This window comes from Erythranthe guttata, chromosome 1 (genome assembly GCF_056151865.1).
Source record: "Erythranthe guttata isolate IM_541 chromosome 1, IM_541, whole genome shotgun sequence".
NCBI classification, from domain to species: domain Eukaryota; kingdom Viridiplantae; phylum Streptophyta; class Magnoliopsida; order Lamiales; family Phrymaceae; genus Erythranthe; species Erythranthe guttata.
The window spans coordinates 218,057-234,908 of record NC_142533.1 but is presented as its reverse complement, the minus strand read 5'-3'; the positions used below and the strand labels follow the sequence as shown (position 1 = coordinate 234,908).

Here is a 16,852-nt window from a genome sequence, read left to right as displayed (position 1 = left end):
GAGAAAGCCTTCATCTCCAATAATAATGTAATAGAATTTCAGTGGTTTTATTATTAATTTGCTTATTTGTTTGTTTGTTTGTTTGCGTGGGAAAAAAAAGTCGTTGGCTTTAGACAATATATAGCCCATTGAAGGGGACAGAAAAAGAAGAGTAGCTGCAAAAAAACCGTTACAAAATAAATATATTGACCATATAATTAAATCTTATCTACATAATATTATTACAGCCACAACCAGGGTTGGGAACATATATACACAAATATATAAATACTTAATACACGTACATGCATGATATGAATAATTGATTATAATTTATGTCAAGTCTAAGTTGTATAACATTCTTGTACAAATTGCAACAAAATTATGTAATTATTTTAGTGTTTTTTTTTTTTTAATTTTTTTTATCTGGCATTTAATTTTAAAGATTAATTACTCAAAAAAAAAAAATTAATTTTAAAGATTAATATATAGTCGTGCGTGGTTAGTGTTAACAAACTGACTGCCTACTACTTGAATGGGTGCCACAAACCGTTGACCATTTCTCTTACATGTGTATAACACCAGTTGGTAAACATGGACTTCAACTGCCATTTGTCTAACTTGTTTTGACACCACCACAACCTCCTCCTCTATACTATCTCTTTCTATTTTGCAGTTAATTATTAATATACTGTCGCAGAAAGTTGTACATTTACACTATTCAACAGTGGATATTTAGGTGCTATATTAAATAAAATCCAACTTATTTTGGCTTGAAAGTTTCTGATTATAAATATCAATAACGGATATTAATTAAAAACACTTTCATTTCAACATCACAGCGTTTGTAGTCCAACGGTTAGGATAATTGCCTTCCAAGCAATAGACCCGGGTTCGACTCCCGGCAGACGCATACTATACTATTTTTGCATTTCCTTTTTTGCAACTGTTTTAACAATATTTTTTCTTTCTTTTACAGAACATGCTTCTTTTACAACTGTTTCAACATTTTTTTTTCTGTCATTTGAATTTGCTTCATTGAGAACATTAGCTTAAACACATTAATTATATTATAAAGTTTCAAAACTATTAACAAGATAAATGTAGCAACTCCTCCCTCCATAAGCTATAAATCTAATACAGAATTAAACCCCTTACATAGTCTTACTTGGTACAATATCATAATACTCCATAGTCATTTCATCTGCAGTATTCGAACCCGAAGAAGAAGAAGGCGGCAACGACAAAAACAGCTCGGTCGGCCTACACTCGGGCAACTCCATCAAACTCCGATCATCACCGTTCATAAACACCTGCACCACTTTCCTCATCTTAGGCCTAACACTATAGTCAGGGCTCAAACATGCTAATCCCACTACCAAACACCTCCTCACTTCCTCCTCATCAAACTCCCCCTTCAACTCACTATCCACGCACTTTACCAAACTACCCTTCTCGTAAAACCCCCAAACGAAATCCACCAAGCTACACTCCTCCTCCTCCATCAAACCCTTCGATCTCCGACCGCACACCACTTCAAGAACCACCATCCCGAAGCTGTACACGTCCGACTCCGTGGTGGCTCTTCCCGTGTAACTAACTTCCGGCGCTAAATATCCGATCGTTCCCGCCACCATGGTGGTGATAAAAGCACTATCGTTTTCGAGCAATCTCGCGAGCCCGAAATCGCCTAAATGAGGGGTAAAATCGGAATCCAACATTACGTTGTTTGGCTTTACGTCACGGTGAACAACGGGGTTTTCGCATTCTTCGTGGAGGTAGAGTAGGACGGATGATAACCCCGTTAGGATTTTGTAACGGGTTTTCCAATCGAGAGAGTTCTTTTTTCCTATGTATTTATCGAGGCTTCCGTTTGGCATGTACTCGTACACGAGTAGTAATTGCTCTTTTTCGTGGCACCAGCCCTGTAGTTGCACTAAGTTCTTGTGCCTTAGGCGCCCGATTGTGCATATTTCGGCTAAGTACTCCTTTTCACCTAATAAAGAAATGATTTTTATCATGTTTAATAGGGATCAAAAGAAAAGGAGTGTTCTCCAAGAATCGAAAATATATACCTTGGTTTGAAGTTGCATTAATCTTTTTGACAGCTATGATTCTATTATGTAAAACTCCTTTGTAAACACTTCCAAAGCCACCTGTACCAACAAGATTTTCTTTACTGAAATTCTTGGTGGCTTTCGAAAGCTGCTTATACGTGTAAAACTTTGGAGCATTCGCTGCGTTTTTCGTCAGCATTTCTATGTCGTCTCTCCTTTCTAGCGTCGTTTTTCGTCTGCTTCGAACTCTAATCAAGAAAAGCAGAACGGCTACTAATAAAACAACAACAGTTGGGATAACGATTTTCAACGCTTTTTCCCACTTGCTTCGACCAATCCCGTGATTTAGTGACTCGTTTGGCAGTTCATATAAAGTGAAGTTCCAATCAAGAACTTGATGCACCTCCCAAAAATGGCCCGTTGAGGCGGTAAAGCCCACGTAAGCCTGCTGAGGAACAGTATCTTCCATGATTATCTTGTGGTTCAAGAAATTTACGAGATTTTCGCCTACATACGCAACGTAAATACGAAGATCTTTTTCCCATCCATCGTATTCAATTCGGACATTAATGCTTTTCCCACTCTTGAGATCAATCCCGATATCGGTAAGGCTCTTAACCTCCACTGGATACTCCACACTGGTAGTGTCAATAGCAATGTGGTTCTTGTCTATATCACGAGGGTTCTTGTACGTGTCTAGCTCGACAGCAAGTTGTCGAAGAACACCACCTGCATTTTTTTCATATTAATCTGCAGCTATTCAATCACATAATAATTATAAATATAGGAAAAAAAAAAAGAAAAGAAAAAATAATTGCCTTCGGTTGAAGGATCCATGATTCCGATGAATGAACCGAAACTATCTGGCGGGGAGGGGTTATTATCCTGTGCGATGATGAACGCCATTCCATCACCGGATACCGTTGAATTAGATGTGATTCTGATGGTGAAGGTGGTGGAAAAAGAAGATGGCCATACGAGCACCGGATAACGGAACAAAACTCGTCCCACGTCGCTCGTTTCTTTGGGCTGGTTAGTTGTGATATTTAGGCCACCATTGCCTGAACTAACTGAACCCCAACAGATTAGATTGCCTCCATTTTCACAGCTAGAGGAATCAAATGATGAGAAAGAGAAATTGTGAGATTGAACTAAGTTGAGACAATTAGTTTGATGGATCAAGAAAAATAATAATACAAGTAGAGTTGACATATTATTATTATTCTGTTGTTGATGAAATTAATGATTTTGTGTTGTGTGCCCATAAATAAATGAAGCTAAGGAATCTCTTGTGCATAAGAACAAAACTTTGAACATAATGTGATTAGGCTAATTAATCAGAAACTAGATTCTTTAATTTGTTTCCATTGCATTAATTAAAATGCTAAAAACCAACTCAAGAACAGGAATTAATGCCTCAAGTTTGTCCTTTTCCTTTAGTTTTTTTCTTGGTCTAATTTCTTTACTTTTTTTTGGGGGGGGGGGGGGGGGAAATGCAGTTTTCAGCCCTTAAGTTTGAATTGATTACAAATTTGGTCTCTCATGTTCACAAAAAACACTTTTGGTCTCTCATGTTTCAAAATTCAACACTTGTAGTCATTTCCGTCAATTTTATGTTAAAACAAACGGAATCAAACATGTTTCCATCACTACCGTAACTGACGGAGTAAGGGTAAATTAATGAAAATGACCAAAAATGTCAAATTATTGAAACATAACATAAGGGACCAAATGTGTTATTTGTAAATATGAGGGACCAAATGTGAAATAATTGCAAACTTGAGGGGTGAAAACTGTAAATTTCCCCCTTTTTTTGTTCTTTTATTGATTTGGGCAATTGATGAATTTGAATTTATTGGGCCTTGGGCCGAGTAAATCAAATATGATCACAGGCTTTGTATGAAAGAAGAGATCTGATTCTGAAGCAAAAACGACGCCGTAGAGTCAGGATTCCATGCATGAAAAACATGGGATTCCCCCTCAGCATCAACCAAACGCACATTCCTCACGCCTTTCTTCTTCAAGAACTCCACATACATCACTCCTCTCTCTCTCAAGAAATCCAACCCCGCCACAAACACCACCACCGCCGGAAAAAGCCCCCACTCAGTCGTCTCCGGCAGCCCGGCCTTCTCGATATTGCAGCCGTAGTAATCACGGTCCGATCCCTCCGGCAAGCTCAGCTTCCAAAACATGTCGTTCATGGCCACCTCGCCGGCGGAGGACTCCTCCATCTCCAGCTCCGTCCTCGCCTCGCTTCCGAAGTAGGGATGAATCGGCAACAGCCCTTTAACCCTAATATTAATGTTCGTTTCGATGGCTTTAACGGCGACGTGGTGGGCTATATTTCCGCCGGCGCTGTCGCCGGAGAGGAAGATTCTGGAAAGATCAGCATCTTGGAGCCACGACTCGGTGTTTGAGCCGCCGGCGAGCCATTGGAGGGCGGCGAAGCAGTCTTCGTAGGGTATGGGGAGCTTGTTTTCGGGGGCGAGACGGTAGTCGACGGAGAGGACGATGATTCCGGCGGTGGATGAAAGGTTACCGAGGAAAGTGTGGTAGCCGAGCCAGGTTGTTGAGCCGATGCAGAAGCCGCCGCCGTGGAAGTAAACCAGGATTGGGATGGATTTCGATTGTGAAGAGTGGTGTTGGGGGAGAAAGATTCTTGCGGTAATGGGTGTGGATGGATCGATTATTACATCCTTTGACTTGTATTTAGTGTTGTTGGATAATGAGGGGGCGGCTGTCGGAGGGGAGAAGCGTTTTACGGCGCCGTTTGAGAAGACTTGGATGAAGCCTGGTGACTCTGCAACTATGGACATTTTTCTGCAAGCTGGGGTGAAATTAATAAAATAATTTGTAATTGGGGTGGTGGAATAAATTAAAATTGGAATTGGATTGAGTTTGTTATATATTGGAGGAAAATAGTGTTTGGTGGAGAGTGGGTATATCATATCATGCATGCATGGCATGAAAATTCGGAGGGAAAATGTTGTAAAATAAAATTAAAAAAAGAAAAAAAGAAAATTTGATTACACGCGCCAGGTAGGGGTCGAACCTACGACTTTCTGCTTAGGAAACAGACGCTCTATCCACTGAGCTACAGGCGCTTGATGTTAGAATAATCAATTAAAACTATATGACAGCAAATACCATTCAAAGAATAAAAGAAACATAAGGGAAAATATTTAAAAAGATGTGCTTCTTATTTTCATATATTAACATGTGACCAAATTGTAGTGTAGTATCTGTAGACTATACTATTAACTACACATAATAATTACATACCCTACAAAAATAGATGAATGCCATCTTTGACTTTAATCAACATTCTTGTCTAGTTATGCAATTGGAGCAAAAGGGCACATTCACATGCATCTAATCTACTTGAGGTAATTTCTTCAATTTTAATTTTATAAATTTTTTTTTTCTGTAAATAATATTGATAGATATATGGAAAATCATTATCTACAGTGAAGGTGACATACCGTCTGTAAAGAGCGGGCCAACTAATAAATTATTGGACTAATAAGTTTTCTAAAGGCCCAAAAAAGGCAAAATAATTATTTTTTTCTACTAATTATTACTATTTTCTCTCATAATATAAAAATGGGATATTCAAAAGGGCAAAACCCCTTTATTTAATGATTGATTTTACAGATGCAGAAAATAAAATTCATATATTGATTATTATTGCGTAAATAAGTAATGAAGCCTGTGATAAAAACATCACACTCACACCACTCAGCCTCAAATCAAGCAGGCATCTTTTCGTACTTTGGAAATGGGGGTGAAAGCCTTCCCGCGTGACACCCCCCTTCCCCCTACCCCTACCCCATACCACTGGAATAGCATAAAGAAAAGAAAAGAATAAAGTGAAGAAAAGCAAGGCATTATACTGAAAGCTACCCAATCGACTTCTTTTCTCTTCTTTACTCATTCTTCTTCACTTTCCGCCCTTTAATACCTATCCTTTTTTTTTTCCATCCGAATCACAATCGCGTTCAGAGAATACTGCTGTAATTGAATTGAATTGAATTGAGCTTGATTAATCGGTGTGGGCGAAACGCGAAAATAGGTGTGTGTGTGTGGACTGTGGACGCTCTGTAAATTGGGAATTTTTTTTTCTTCATCTCGAGATGCGATACGTTTGTTTCTGTTTTATCAGCGCTTTTTTTTTTTTTTTTTTTTTTAATAATGCAAATGGTGGTTTTTGTCAATTCAAGTTCCGTTATTGTGTACTGGATGATCTAGTACTCTAGCTATGTTCTTCAACGCATTCATGCTGTATTTTTTTTTAATGAATAATTAAGTGTATTGTATCATTTATGTGGACCAATTGAAATTTAGTTGTATGTTTGTTGGTGTTGTTCTCGTGGATCATTTTCACTGGACATTGACTTGGGTCAATGTAGGTGCTATCCTCTGTTTTTTTATTCATTCATCTTATCACTTTAAAAAACACTTGTTTTCAGATTAAGAATGAGAATTTTTTTTTGAACATTTTGGTGTTAACTTAAGCAGATACTTGACTGATCTTTACTATTATGCAGACATATATGTTTTTTTTTTTTTTTTATTTCTGTGTTTGAGTATTGTATTTATTTTAGATGTTTATGGTATATGCCTTCCTGTTATTGGTTTTCGGTTTTCGTTGATGAAGTATAATAATTTTCATATGCTCTTATGTGTTTGTCTCTATGTCAATTGATACTGATCTACACACATTGAATCATATTGTTCTGTTTTCCATGCAGAATTTTTGCCACAAGACTTGCAACGCTTACAGAAAACGCAATGGGGTCCGAGATAAGTGATAGAGAAATGATTGTAACTCAGATTAGCGTTGGAGGACTGGGAAGTAATGTCACAGCCAAGATGCTTTTGGACTACTTTGAAGATAATGTCGGCCTTGTTTGGCGGTGTAGATTGAAGACTTCATCCACTCCTCCTGAATCATATCCAAATTACGAGATTGACATCGACAGTGCCAAGCAAAGTGATGACTATGTCAAGATTCAACCGTATGCATTTGTGCACTTTGTAGTTGCAGAGTCTGCAAGCAAGGCAGTAGAAGCTGCTAGCCGTGGCGACCTTAGATTCGCGGGTAAACTTTTGAAGGTTAGCTTGGGCCCACAAAATCCTTACCGGTTGAGTGAGAGGAGAAGGACTACAACACCGTATAAATTATCTGATGCTTTTGTTGAGATTGGATCTCTGAGGAGCCGAGAGGAGCTCGTTGTTGGTTGGAGAGGTCCTCGAAGTGGGGTTGATTTTCTCGTTGATCCATTCAGCGGTACATGCAAGCTGCATATTAAAAGAGATACCGCTTTCTGTTTTAAAGGTGAAGCCAGATCTGCGATAATTAAGTGCGATTTCAGGATTGAGTTCTTTCCAAGAGAGATAATCGAGATCAAACACTACAGAGATTTCTCTTCCTTGATAATTCTGATACAGCTGGCCTCGTCACCCTTGATTTACTACAGAACCGCGGATGACGACATTGAGGAACCAGCAACATGCGATTTGTTGGACGACGATGATCCATGGATTCGCACTACAGACTTCACATCCAGCGGTGCATTTGGAAGATGCAACACTTACCGAATTTCGGTCAGACCTCATAATGGCCCACATCTCTTGAAGGCTTTGGATTATCTTCGGAAGTGTAGGGTACCGGTTCTTGATGAAAGAACAAGACAGCGCCTTGTGGTGCAGGACGAGCCTGATTTTGGGATGCCCGTTTTGGATCCCTTCTTGTGCATTCAGTACAAGGAAGGGATATCCTTCAAGGTCATGTTTTTGCTGAATGCAGTTATGCACAAAGGCATAATTAATCAGCATCAGATATCCGAACAGCTTTTGGATATGTTCAGAAGGCAGCCTGAGGATGTAAACACAGTTGCACTCAAGCACATGTGTTCCTACAAGCGTCCGGTTTACGATGCTTTCAAGGCTGTGGAAACCGTGCAGAGATGGCTGTTGAAGAACCCGAAGCTCCTTGAGAGACCTCGTGGTATGGATGATATAGTTGAAGTCCGAAGACTGATCATAACTCCAGCCAAAGCTTACTGTCTTCCACCGGAAGTGGAACTCTCTAATAGAGTTCTGAGACATTACAAAGCCGTAGCTGATAGATTCTTGAGGGTCACTTTTACGGATGAGGCAATGTCGACACTCAATAAAAATGCCCTCACGTACTATGTTGGGCCTATGGTGAGGGGCATTACCTCGAGTTCCAACCCACAGAGGACCACTATATTCAAACGGATAAAGGATATTTTACACAGTGGGTTTTATCTGTGCGGTAGGAAATACTCCTTTCTGGCATTCTCCTCGAATCAGCTTCGGGACCGTTCAGCCTGGTTTTTTGCTGAAGACAAAGATATTGGGGTAGCAAATATTAAGAACTGGATGGGAAGGTTTACGAATCGTAATGTTGCAAAGTGTGCTGCAAGGATGGGGCAGTGCTTCTCTTCGACTTATGCCACAGTTGAAGTCCCGTCGAAGCAAGTTAACTCTAAGCTTCCTGATATTGAGAGGAACGACTACGTTTTCTCTGATGGTATTGGGATGCTATCAGCTGACCTTGCCATGGAAGTTGCAGAGAAGCTGCAGTTGACTACTAATCTCCCCAGTGCTTATCAAATCAGATATGCGGGTTACAAAGGCGTTGTTGCATGTTGGCCTGCACAAAGTGATGGATTCCGCTTATCTCTCAGAAAAAGTATGAAGAAGTTCGACTCCAATCACACAGTTCTCGAGATTTGCTCTTGGACTCGGTTTCAGCCTGGTTTTCTGAATCGGCAGATAATTACACTACTCTCTGCCTTGGAAGTTGGAGATGAGATTTTCTGGAGAATGCAAGAAACAATGATTTCGAGGCTGAATCAGATGCTTGAAGACACAGACACGGCTTTTGACGTGCTTACTTCTTCATGCACCGATCAAGGAAACACAGCAGCAATAATGTTGAGTGCTGGTTTCAAGCCTCAAACTGAACCTCACTTGCGAGGGATGCTAACTAGCATCAGAGTGGCCCAGCTTGGTGACCTTAGGGAAAGAGCCAGAATATTTGTTCCTTCCGGGAGGTGGTTGATGGGCTGCTTGGACGAGCTTGGTGTACTCGAACATGGCCAATGCTTCATCCAGGTGTCAAACCCTTCTTTGGAGGACTGTTTTGTGAAGCACGGTTCTGAGTTTTCAGGGGCTAAGAAAAAACTCGAAGTTATCAAGGGCCTTGTTGCAATTGCAAAGAACCCCTGTCTTCATCCTGGAGATGTGCGGATTCTTGAGGCTGTTGATTGCCCGGGGTTGCACCATCTTTATGACTGTCTTGTCTTCCCTCAGAAGGGAGAAAGACCACATACAGATGAAGCATCTGGGAGTGATCTCGATGGGGATCTTTACTTTGTCACTTGGGATCAGAATCTTATGCCTCCAAGCAAGAGAAGCTGGACCCCTATGGAATATGCACCTGGAGAAGCCAAACAGTTGCCACGTGAAGTGAAGCACACGGTAATCACCTGCTCTTTCTATACAATCTTCCTTTCCGAAACCTTTTTTATTATTATTATTTATATATTTGTTGTGAAGAGGAACGATTGATGTAGATTTTGACATTATTTTACCTTTTTATATATGCAGGATATAATTGAATTTTTCACCAAGAACATGGTGAATGAAAGCCTAGGAGCTATCTGCAATGCACATGTGGTTCATGCCGACAGTAGTGAATACGGGGCTTTGGATGAGAACTGTATCAAACTGGCTGAGCTTGCAGCAATTGCAGTTGATTTCCCAAAAACGGGAAAGATTGTGACTATGCCCGCTGAACTGAAGCCGAAGCTGTATCCTGACTTTATGGGGAAGGACGAATCTCAAACATACAAATCCAGTAAAATCTTGGGCAAGCTCTACCGTAAAATTAAAGATTCTAATTATGACTACGAAGAATCTTCCGAAAATACATCGGTAAACATTGCTTACGACCAAGAGCTGGAGATCGCAGGATCCGAAAGTTTTATTACTGATGCATGGAACTGCAAGTGTTCCTACGATGGGCAGTTGACCGGTCTTTTAGGACAGTACAAAGTCAACAGCGAAGAAGAGGTTGTCACAGGACATATATGGTCCATGCCCAAGTACAGCAGCAAAAAGCAAGGCGAATTGAAGGAGAGGCTCAAGCATGCCTACAGCACACTAAGAAAGGATTTTCGGAAAGTTTTTGAGAGCATGGATGCAGAATTTGATCTGCTTTCTGATGACGAGAAAAACACTATGTTCGAAAGAAAGGCATCAGCTTGGTACCAGGTAACATACAATGAAAGTTGGGTTAAGAAATCGAAGGATTTACAAGTGGTGGCTGATGAAGTAGGGAAGACGGTCATGTTAAGCTTTGCTTGGATTGCTGCTGATTATCTTGCTCGGATTAAAATAAGGCACAGAAGGATGGAGAATGCTATCTCGATGAAGCCCATCGATTCTCTCGGCAGGTACCTTGCTGATAAAATCTGAATTTTTTTTAAGGTACGAGGTTTTTTGTGGTTCGGTTTTTCTATGGCTTGCAATTAAGTTGCAAGGCCACTTTGCCGCTTATTGAATGTGTTGCTAAGTCCCATTTTCGTCGCATGGGCATGTTGTACCCTGTTTTTTTTTTTTGGCCCTAGGTTTGAAAATTGCCCAGTGCAATGGATTATGTAATATTTTGTCAACTTTTATGTTTATGAATTGGTGACTTCTTACATGCAACTCTAGTTTGTTGTACATGACCAAAATCATTAAACTTGTCTTAAGTGGGAAAAATGGTTTATTTATGTACTCTGTCAGGTTAAAGAAATGCTGTCCTAGGTAAGCATATTACTGTAATAAATGCAAATATTATGTTCAAATGAAAATCTATTTCATCCACCTATGTTGAAAGCAACTTACTACTCTACTTTCTTGGTATTTAATGATCAAACCAACCACCAGGCTGTAGCAGTTAGTGACATTAGTTTTGATGTATCAAGAAAATATTGGGTTTCGGGTTATCGGGTATCGGGTTCCGGTTTATTGCTTTGCAACCAGAATTTCCCTGAATTTTGGACATCCCACCTAGGCTTCTTTTAAAAGTCAAACCTAAGTTAAAGTAGGGCAACTTCTTTTATTATAACTGTACTCGCATATGTTGGCAGAAGTCGCTCTCTAGTATTTACCTGAGTTATATCTGCAATATAAACAAACACATACGCACACACACACACACACACACACACACATTATTACACATATATATACAGAACACAATGTATATACACATATATTTTATTACACACACACACACACACACACATGTATATATACCTGAGATACATAATGTATTGTACAAGTACAATTTAGCTCTATACAATTTAGTCCTGGTTTTGATACTTCATGCAGCCTAAGTTTCAGATAGAAGAGAAACTCCATCCTGTCAAGTTATTTGCATGAGTTTACAGAACACATTAGTAAGTAGACTAAGGTGCTGAGCCATTCCAATGAAGTAACTCCTCAACCATCTGCACTGCAACTTTGTTCTCTTCATCCTTTTCCAATGATGATTGACATGGCGAGGTGTGATTGGATGTCGAATTCTTCTTCTTGAGCTCGACTTTCATGACCCAGTGCGAGCTGGAACGCATACCGGCTCGCTTCTGCCACACGCCTATGTTAGAACTGTCGGTGTCGAGCTTTAAACAAGTGATGGAAGAAGCTGGAATATTCTTGCAGCACTTGCTGAGCCTTGCTCCTAGTACTTCCGAGGGTATTCTTGTCTTTTCGTCTTGATTGTTATCTGGGATAGGGAAGTTTGTCTTTGCCTTTTGTCCACTCATCAAAATAGCTGCTTCATCATATGCCCTTGCTGCTGCAACTGCTGTCTCAAAAGTCCCCAGCCAAATCCTCTTCTTTCTGCACACAAATAAACAACCTTAAAATCTTGATATAAGTATATATAATATATAAACATGATGAAAATTCATGAGGTTATTAGTTACAGTAGAGGGTGTCGAATTTCGGAAACCCAGGAGCCCCACTGGCGTTGCCTGACACCTTTGAATTTGTTCGAGGATTGCACCATTGTTGTTACTATGTTTTTGGTTTTATTTGTTATTTAAAAAGTAGTTATGATATATGCATGAATATGCATAACAGAGAAAACTGAAAAAAGCTGGCTGCTGTGGTTGAGAAGAAGAAGAATAAGAAGAGGTGGTGGTGGTGGTGGTGCTTATAAGTTGTAATATTAATGGGGCTAAGAAAGTTGTTGCAGTTTGTTTTGAAGAGGGGCTCTCTACAATTAAAGCTTTCACTCACCTGCTATGCTCTTAACCACACACATTTGTCTCATGATCTCTCCAAATCATCTCTCACGTCATGCTTTTTTATTTTTTATTTTTATAAAACCAGTTTTTAAATAAAGTCTCTTTTCTTTTATTTTACATGCATGAAATGATTGTTCTTATTCTTTTATATTCGTGTTTTTAAATAACTGAGCTCTGTTGTTTATCAGCAAAGCAACCAGTACATGATGTTTTGAGTCTGAATAATCTAAAACCGGATAGAGGAACAACTTAGATAGTTGCTTTGGACGATGATTCGAAGATAAATAACATGTAAATGACTATTAATTAAGATGAAAGAAAAATAACATGTGTCGATTTCGGTCCAGAAAATTCTCGATTTTGAAACATGTTTTTCTAATTCCAATTTTCAATTTTTTTGGGACGATAATTTCAATTAGAATATCCAATTTAAAATAAAATTAGATTTTGTTAAAAATGTTAATTGTGATCCAATAGATTCGATTTGGAGCGCTAATTACAACAAAAAAAAAAACAATAATTTAGTAGTCAACCTGATGAGGGGCAGTGAAATAATTTCACCCTAAAAAAAAGAAGTGGGCCTACAACAGCCCATTACTCTCCAATCTCCATTACCCACTTACCACAAAGCACCTACAGTTTCTCTCTCTACACTCTCTTTCTCTCTCTACCTACACTGTGCTGCTGTATACGCCTTTTCTGCTACTGTGTGTGTATTCGCTGATCAAACCCCACCACCAAACTGCTGTGAATGTCGATTCATCAGATCCATAGTGGTAATCAGTTTCTCGATCACAGCTTTTAATTTCGTTATTCTTTTGGTCAATTGGTTAATTTTTGTTTGTTCTCGTCTGCAGATTAGTGGGCTCTCTCTCTCTATCTCTCTATCTCTCTCTTTTTTATGGATATTGAGATCTGGGCTTCAGAGAGGGATGATTGTTTGATCGAATTTACAGCTGTTTCATCTGTTCATGAAGTATTGGTGTAGATCAGCTCCCTCTCGGATTTCTCAGTTAATTGCATGCATGGGGTCAGTTTTTTTTTTACCCTTTTCTCTGTGTAGATGTTTATGTGTGGAGGTGTAATAATTAAAGAGCTAAAGTGGTAACTCGAATGATTTTAATATGGGTGTGCAAAATTTGTGTTGGTTAAGATTTCATTTGGTTCCCTTTTTTGTTTGGGAATCTTGATTTGCCTGTGTTTCAAGCAAGCACCAACTGTGTGAGTTAACAGAAGGTGTTGGTTTTTCTCTTTATCTTACATCATCATGCTTTGGTTGTGTAAAAGTAAAAAAAAAAACATCGAAATTAGGAAGTAGCAGCAGTTAAGTATATTAGATTAGATGTTGTTTAGCTGTACAATCTGAAGCTTGTGTTGGAAGAAGGCTTGTTTGTTGTCTTCTTTCTTTTGGGTGTTCGAGGAAGTATTGTCGAGCACTCGTTGGTTCGATTATGGAAAGGTTGAAAGAAAAATGCAGATATATTTTTCGCGTAAGAGGGTATAACAAGCATTAAACATCTTGAATAAACGGTCAACTGCCCTTCGTGTGCTTTTGTTTTTTTGTATCTTTAATTGGCCAACTGACTAATTAGCATCCTCTAATTTTTTTCTCGATAAATGATGATTGGGTTTCTTCAGTATTTGTTGAGTATTTATCGTCCTCTAATTTCATATGCAAATTATCGAAACACCCCTCGTTGGTGTGATGTGATCTGTCAATACTTAATGCCGATACACTAATCATTTATATGGTATAAACCTAATTTGTAACAGAGCAGAGGTTGTCTTGGATGTTGTATAAAGCCGCCACTTGTAATATCCGTGGACGAGCCATCAAAGGGACTGAAAATACAAGGTCGACGTGTGAAGAAACCTAGTTTAACCGAGGATTTCTGGAGCCCTAGTTCAGGCGATATGGATAACAGTGCCTTTGCTTCCCACAGAAGTATTTCATCGATTAGTACTTCTAACCAACCCCTCGACACTCAATCCACTTCTGCTGGCACAACCAACAATCCCTCTGAATTCGTAAATCATGGCAAGTACTTTCTTGTTTTTTTTTAATTCAAGGTCAAATCCAGCCTTTCTCTATGTCTCGTCAATTTTTATTTTATTTTCTTGAAGGACTTCTTCTTTGGAATCAAACACGGCAGCAGTGGGTTGGGAATAAAGAATCTGAAAAGATTGTAAAAACACAAGAGCCCAAATTGAGGTAACAAATTGAAACAGGTCGTCGATGAGAATATTATTAAGGGCTCGTTTGATATGATGTCATGAATAAATAATCTTGCATTTATTGGCATATGGTTTTGCAGTTGGAATGCAACTTATGAGAGTTTGCTCGGGACCAACAAACCTTTCCCCAATCCCATTCCGTTGCCGGTTAGTTTTTGCTGCATAAAAACCTTTCGTTTTTTTATTCTTCCGTTATTTTTGTGACGATTATTAGGGTTTGAACAAACAGGAAATGGTGGATTTCTTGATTGATGTGTGGGAGCAGGAGGGACTTTACGATTGAGAGAGTATTAAGGGTACAATTTTCGACTTAAGCAGCCTCTTCTTCCGTCTTAAGTTTTCTCTCATAAACTTATATAAGCAGTCACCTCCTTTTTGATTTTTTAATGTCTCTCAATTTGCAATGAATTTGTAATTACTTAGCTTTTATGTTGTTACTGCCCTCTTCTTCATGTTTATAAATGTTTGTTTTTTTCCTCCTGTTAATGTTCATTTCTAATGTGTTTTTTCTTCGATTAATTCGCAATTAAAAAATGACCAAAAGGCCCTTTATAGATAGATTTGTCTTGTTAGGTTTTAGCATTTACTTTCTTGTTCATCTGCACAAATCACAATTGACTTTTAACCATTATTTTGATGATACGTAATTGAAGGTGTTGCATTTTGTTGACTTGATTATTTTGTTTACGAATGTGAAAACGTTTATTTGATTTTTCTTATTTATTAAAATATAGAGTAAATTACGGATACTCGTGAGGTAAGACTAAATAGATGGGAGGGAAATCTCCCCTTCCATGATCAAATACTTAACTTACACATTTCTGCGTATCGGTAATTACGAATACCCCTTATAAACTCGTAATGAAATAAGTGAATTGTCTAAATTACTCTTTTATCAAACAAATAAATTATGAGTATATTACGGCACCCTCTGAAGTAAGACATAATATTATATATACCCCCTAGGAGTATATGCGTATATTCCATGGAATTTTCAAGATTTTGTTGCTCGTAACTCTGTATTGATGTAATAATGTAAGATGAAGAAATAGCTCAGGGAATTATATGTAAATATGTATATTATAGAGTTTATAAGTTATTTAGTTTTACCAATGCTAAAATATATAATGTTGAACATGGAGAAGTGAAGGGGCCCACATTTCAAAATTCAAAATGTGAAAAGAAGAGCAATTAATCATCTTTTGTTTGTCGGCCAATTTGATACAATTAAGAATTCCAACTTCATATCCATCTGTGGTTCATGCATTACGGGGGAAAAAGGTCGTACATGTTTTTATTCTTTGACACCTTAATTTCAATTTTCAATTTATTCTTAATTATAGTGACATTTTTAAATTGTACTAATGCAAGTTGAATGATGGTCCATAAGGCCATCGGTATGGATGAGTTGGCACAATAACGTGCATTATACATGCATCTCAACCTGACAACCCACATAAATTATTTATGTGTGAAACAAATTCACTACTTGCAAATTGCTCACACAAAACAAAATTACACCTAAACCTTTTAATAACCTAGAGAATTAACAACATAATTAATTAATTATCCCTTATTTTGAAGATAAATTACACAAGTACTATTAATCTTGAGAAGCGGATCTGTACATTTGAATGAATTGAAAGATTCGTTCAATGATTTTGGAATTTTTAGCTTATAATAACAATGGTGGCATTAAATAATTACAAGTGACACACATATTTTAATCAAGATTTCATTATTAAGAATTTGACCACTTGGCCTTACTTTGTGGAATCATATATAGTTTTAAAATTGTCTTAGAAATTATTTTCAAGGCAGGCTTGTGGAGTGCATGATTAGCACACTTGAACATATAATTAATTAGAATTAGGTAATGTGAATTTGGCTTCATTGTAATTGATGCAACTTGACCACCTAAACCATTCTCCAAATTGACCATATACATGTGTGTATACTGAAATTAGCAATAATATATATGTAATTATATATATATATATATATATATATATATATATATATATATATATATATATATATATATATATATATATATATATGTACATCAAATTTAGCCTTATAAGTAATTCCAATATTATGTATGTATATCGGTTCAAGTATTCTAAAACGAGATTGTCATTTATGTTCGTATATCACATGCACGTATCGCCATCTTTTACCTGTCTACGTTCGTTTATTACATGCACGTATATTTATGTAAGAAAAATATATAGGATAAATAAG

The 16,852-nt window shown here is 38.0% G+C and overlaps 5 protein-coding genes and 2 non-coding genes across 11 annotated transcripts; 3 read left to right on the top strand and 4 right to left on the bottom strand.

The window, feature by feature from the left end:
• Positions 1–820: 820 nt before the first annotated feature.
• On the top strand, positions 821–892 carry TRNAG-UCC (transfer RNA glycine (anticodon UCC)). The gene has a single exon. It is a non-coding gene; the product is annotated as a tRNA-Gly (tRNA).
• Positions 893–1,133: 241 nt separating this feature from the next.
• Positions 1,134–3,248, bottom strand: LOC105977261 (putative L-type lectin-domain containing receptor kinase S.5). The gene is made up of 3 exons (XM_088820186.1): positions 2,855–3,248; positions 2,055–2,765; positions 1,134–1,975 (listed from the first exon to the last, which is right to left on the bottom strand). The coding sequence occupies exons 1-3, from the start codon at positions 3,246–3,248 to the stop codon at positions 1,134–1,136; spliced, it is 1,947 nt and encodes a 648-aa protein (XP_088676312.1).
• Positions 3,249–3,775: 527 nt separating this feature from the next.
• Positions 3,776–4,950, bottom strand: LOC105977260 (tuliposide A-converting enzyme 1, chloroplastic). Its single transcript, XM_013002566.2, has one exon. It carries the CDS (start codon positions 4,853–4,855, stop codon positions 3,923–3,925), a length of 933 nt encoding a protein of 310 aa, XP_012858020.2. The 5' UTR covers positions 4,856–4,950; the 3' UTR covers positions 3,776–3,922.
• Positions 4,951–5,070: 120 nt separating this feature from the next.
• TRNAR-CCU (transfer RNA arginine (anticodon CCU)) lies at positions 5,071–5,143 on the bottom strand. Its single transcript has one exon. It is a non-coding gene; the product is annotated as a tRNA-Arg (tRNA).
• A 608-nt stretch (positions 5,144–5,751) lies between these two features.
• Positions 5,752–10,943, top strand: RDR6 (RNA-dependent RNA polymerase 6). 3 transcript variants are annotated; one of them, XM_013002463.2, is made up of 3 exons: positions 5,752–6,111; positions 6,791–9,551; positions 9,681–10,943. In XM_013002463.2, exons 2-3 carry the CDS (start codon positions 6,831–6,833, stop codon positions 10,548–10,550), a joined length of 3,591 nt encoding a protein of 1,196 aa, XP_012857917.2. In that variant the 5' UTR covers positions 5,752–6,111; positions 6,791–6,830; the 3' UTR covers positions 10,551–10,943. The 3 variants fall into 3 exon arrangements, with proteins under 3 accessions (XP_012857917.2, XP_088682702.1, XP_088682656.1); XM_088826576.1 differs by lacking the exon at positions 5,752–6,111 and adding an exon at positions 6,116–6,444; XM_088826530.1 differs by lacking the exon at positions 5,752–6,111 and having other exon boundaries at positions 6,698–9,551.
• A 325-nt stretch (positions 10,944–11,268) lies between these two features.
• LOC105977178 (ethylene-responsive transcription factor WIN1-like) lies at positions 11,269–12,399 on the bottom strand. The gene is made up of 2 exons (XM_088826619.1): positions 12,050–12,399; positions 11,269–11,963 (listed from the first exon to the last, which is right to left on the bottom strand). Exons 1-2 carry the CDS (start codon positions 12,130–12,132, stop codon positions 11,531–11,533), a joined length of 516 nt encoding a protein of 171 aa, XP_088682745.1. The 5' UTR covers positions 12,133–12,399; the 3' UTR covers positions 11,269–11,530.
• Positions 12,400–12,948: 549 nt separating this feature from the next.
• Positions 12,949–15,094, top strand: LOC105977244 (uncharacterized). 3 transcript variants are annotated; one of them, XM_013002545.2, is made up of 6 exons: positions 12,949–13,149; positions 13,231–13,403; positions 14,147–14,411; positions 14,498–14,585; positions 14,689–14,755; positions 14,838–15,094. In XM_013002545.2, the coding sequence occupies exons 2-6, from the start codon at positions 13,395–13,397 to the stop codon at positions 14,889–14,891; spliced, it is 483 nt and encodes a 160-aa protein (XP_012857999.1). In that variant the 5' UTR covers positions 12,949–13,149; positions 13,231–13,394; the 3' UTR covers positions 14,892–15,094. The 3 variants fall into 3 exon arrangements, with proteins under 3 accessions (XP_012857999.1, XP_012857998.1, XP_088682580.1); XM_013002544.2 differs by having other exon boundaries at positions 12,987–13,149; positions 14,152–14,411; XM_088826454.1 differs by lacking the exons at positions 12,949–13,149; positions 13,231–13,403 and adding an exon at positions 13,810–13,863.
• Positions 15,095–16,852: the final 1,758 nt, after the last annotated feature.

Coding starts and splice junctions, on each gene's coding strand:
- LOC105977260 (XM_013002566.2), bottom strand. CDS start 4,855: ATGTCCATAGTTGCAGAGTCACCAGGCTTCATCCAAGTCTTCTCAAAC.
- LOC105977244 (XM_013002544.2), top strand. CDS start 13,345: ATGAAGTATTGGTGTAGATCAGCTCCCTCTCGGATTTCTCAGTTAATT. Junction 13,404..14,151: donor CAGTTAATTGCATGCATGGG/GTCAGTTTTTTT, acceptor GTAACAGAGCAG/AGGTTGTCTTGGATGTTGTA. Junction 14,756..14,837: donor CCAATCCCATTCCGTTGCCG/GTTAGTTTTTGC, acceptor TTGAACAAACAG/GAAATGGTGGATTTCTTGAT.
- LOC105977178 (XM_088826619.1), bottom strand. CDS start 12,132: ATGGTGCAATCCTCGAACAAATTCAAAGGTGTCAGGCAACGCCAGTGG. Junction 11,964..12,049: donor GAAATTCGACACCCTCTACT/GTAACTAATAAC, acceptor ATTTGTGTGCAG/AAAGAAGAGGATTTGGCTGG.
- LOC105977261 (XM_088820186.1), bottom strand. CDS start 3,248: ATGTCAACTCTACTTGTATTATTATTTTTCTTGATCCATCAAACTAAT. Junction 2,766..2,854: donor CATGGATCCTTCAACCGAAG/GCAATTATTTTT, acceptor AAAAAAATGCAG/GTGGTGTTCTTCGACAACTT. Junction 1,976..2,054: donor TAATGCAACTTCAAACCAAG/GTATATATTTTC, acceptor TTTCTTTATTAG/GTGAAAAGGAGTACTTAGCC.
- RDR6 (XM_013002463.2), top strand. CDS start 6,831: ATGGGGTCCGAGATAAGTGATAGAGAAATGATTGTAACTCAGATTAGC. Junction 9,552..9,680: donor CACGTGAAGTGAAGCACACG/GTAATCACCTGC, acceptor TTATATATGCAG/GATATAATTGAATTTTTCAC.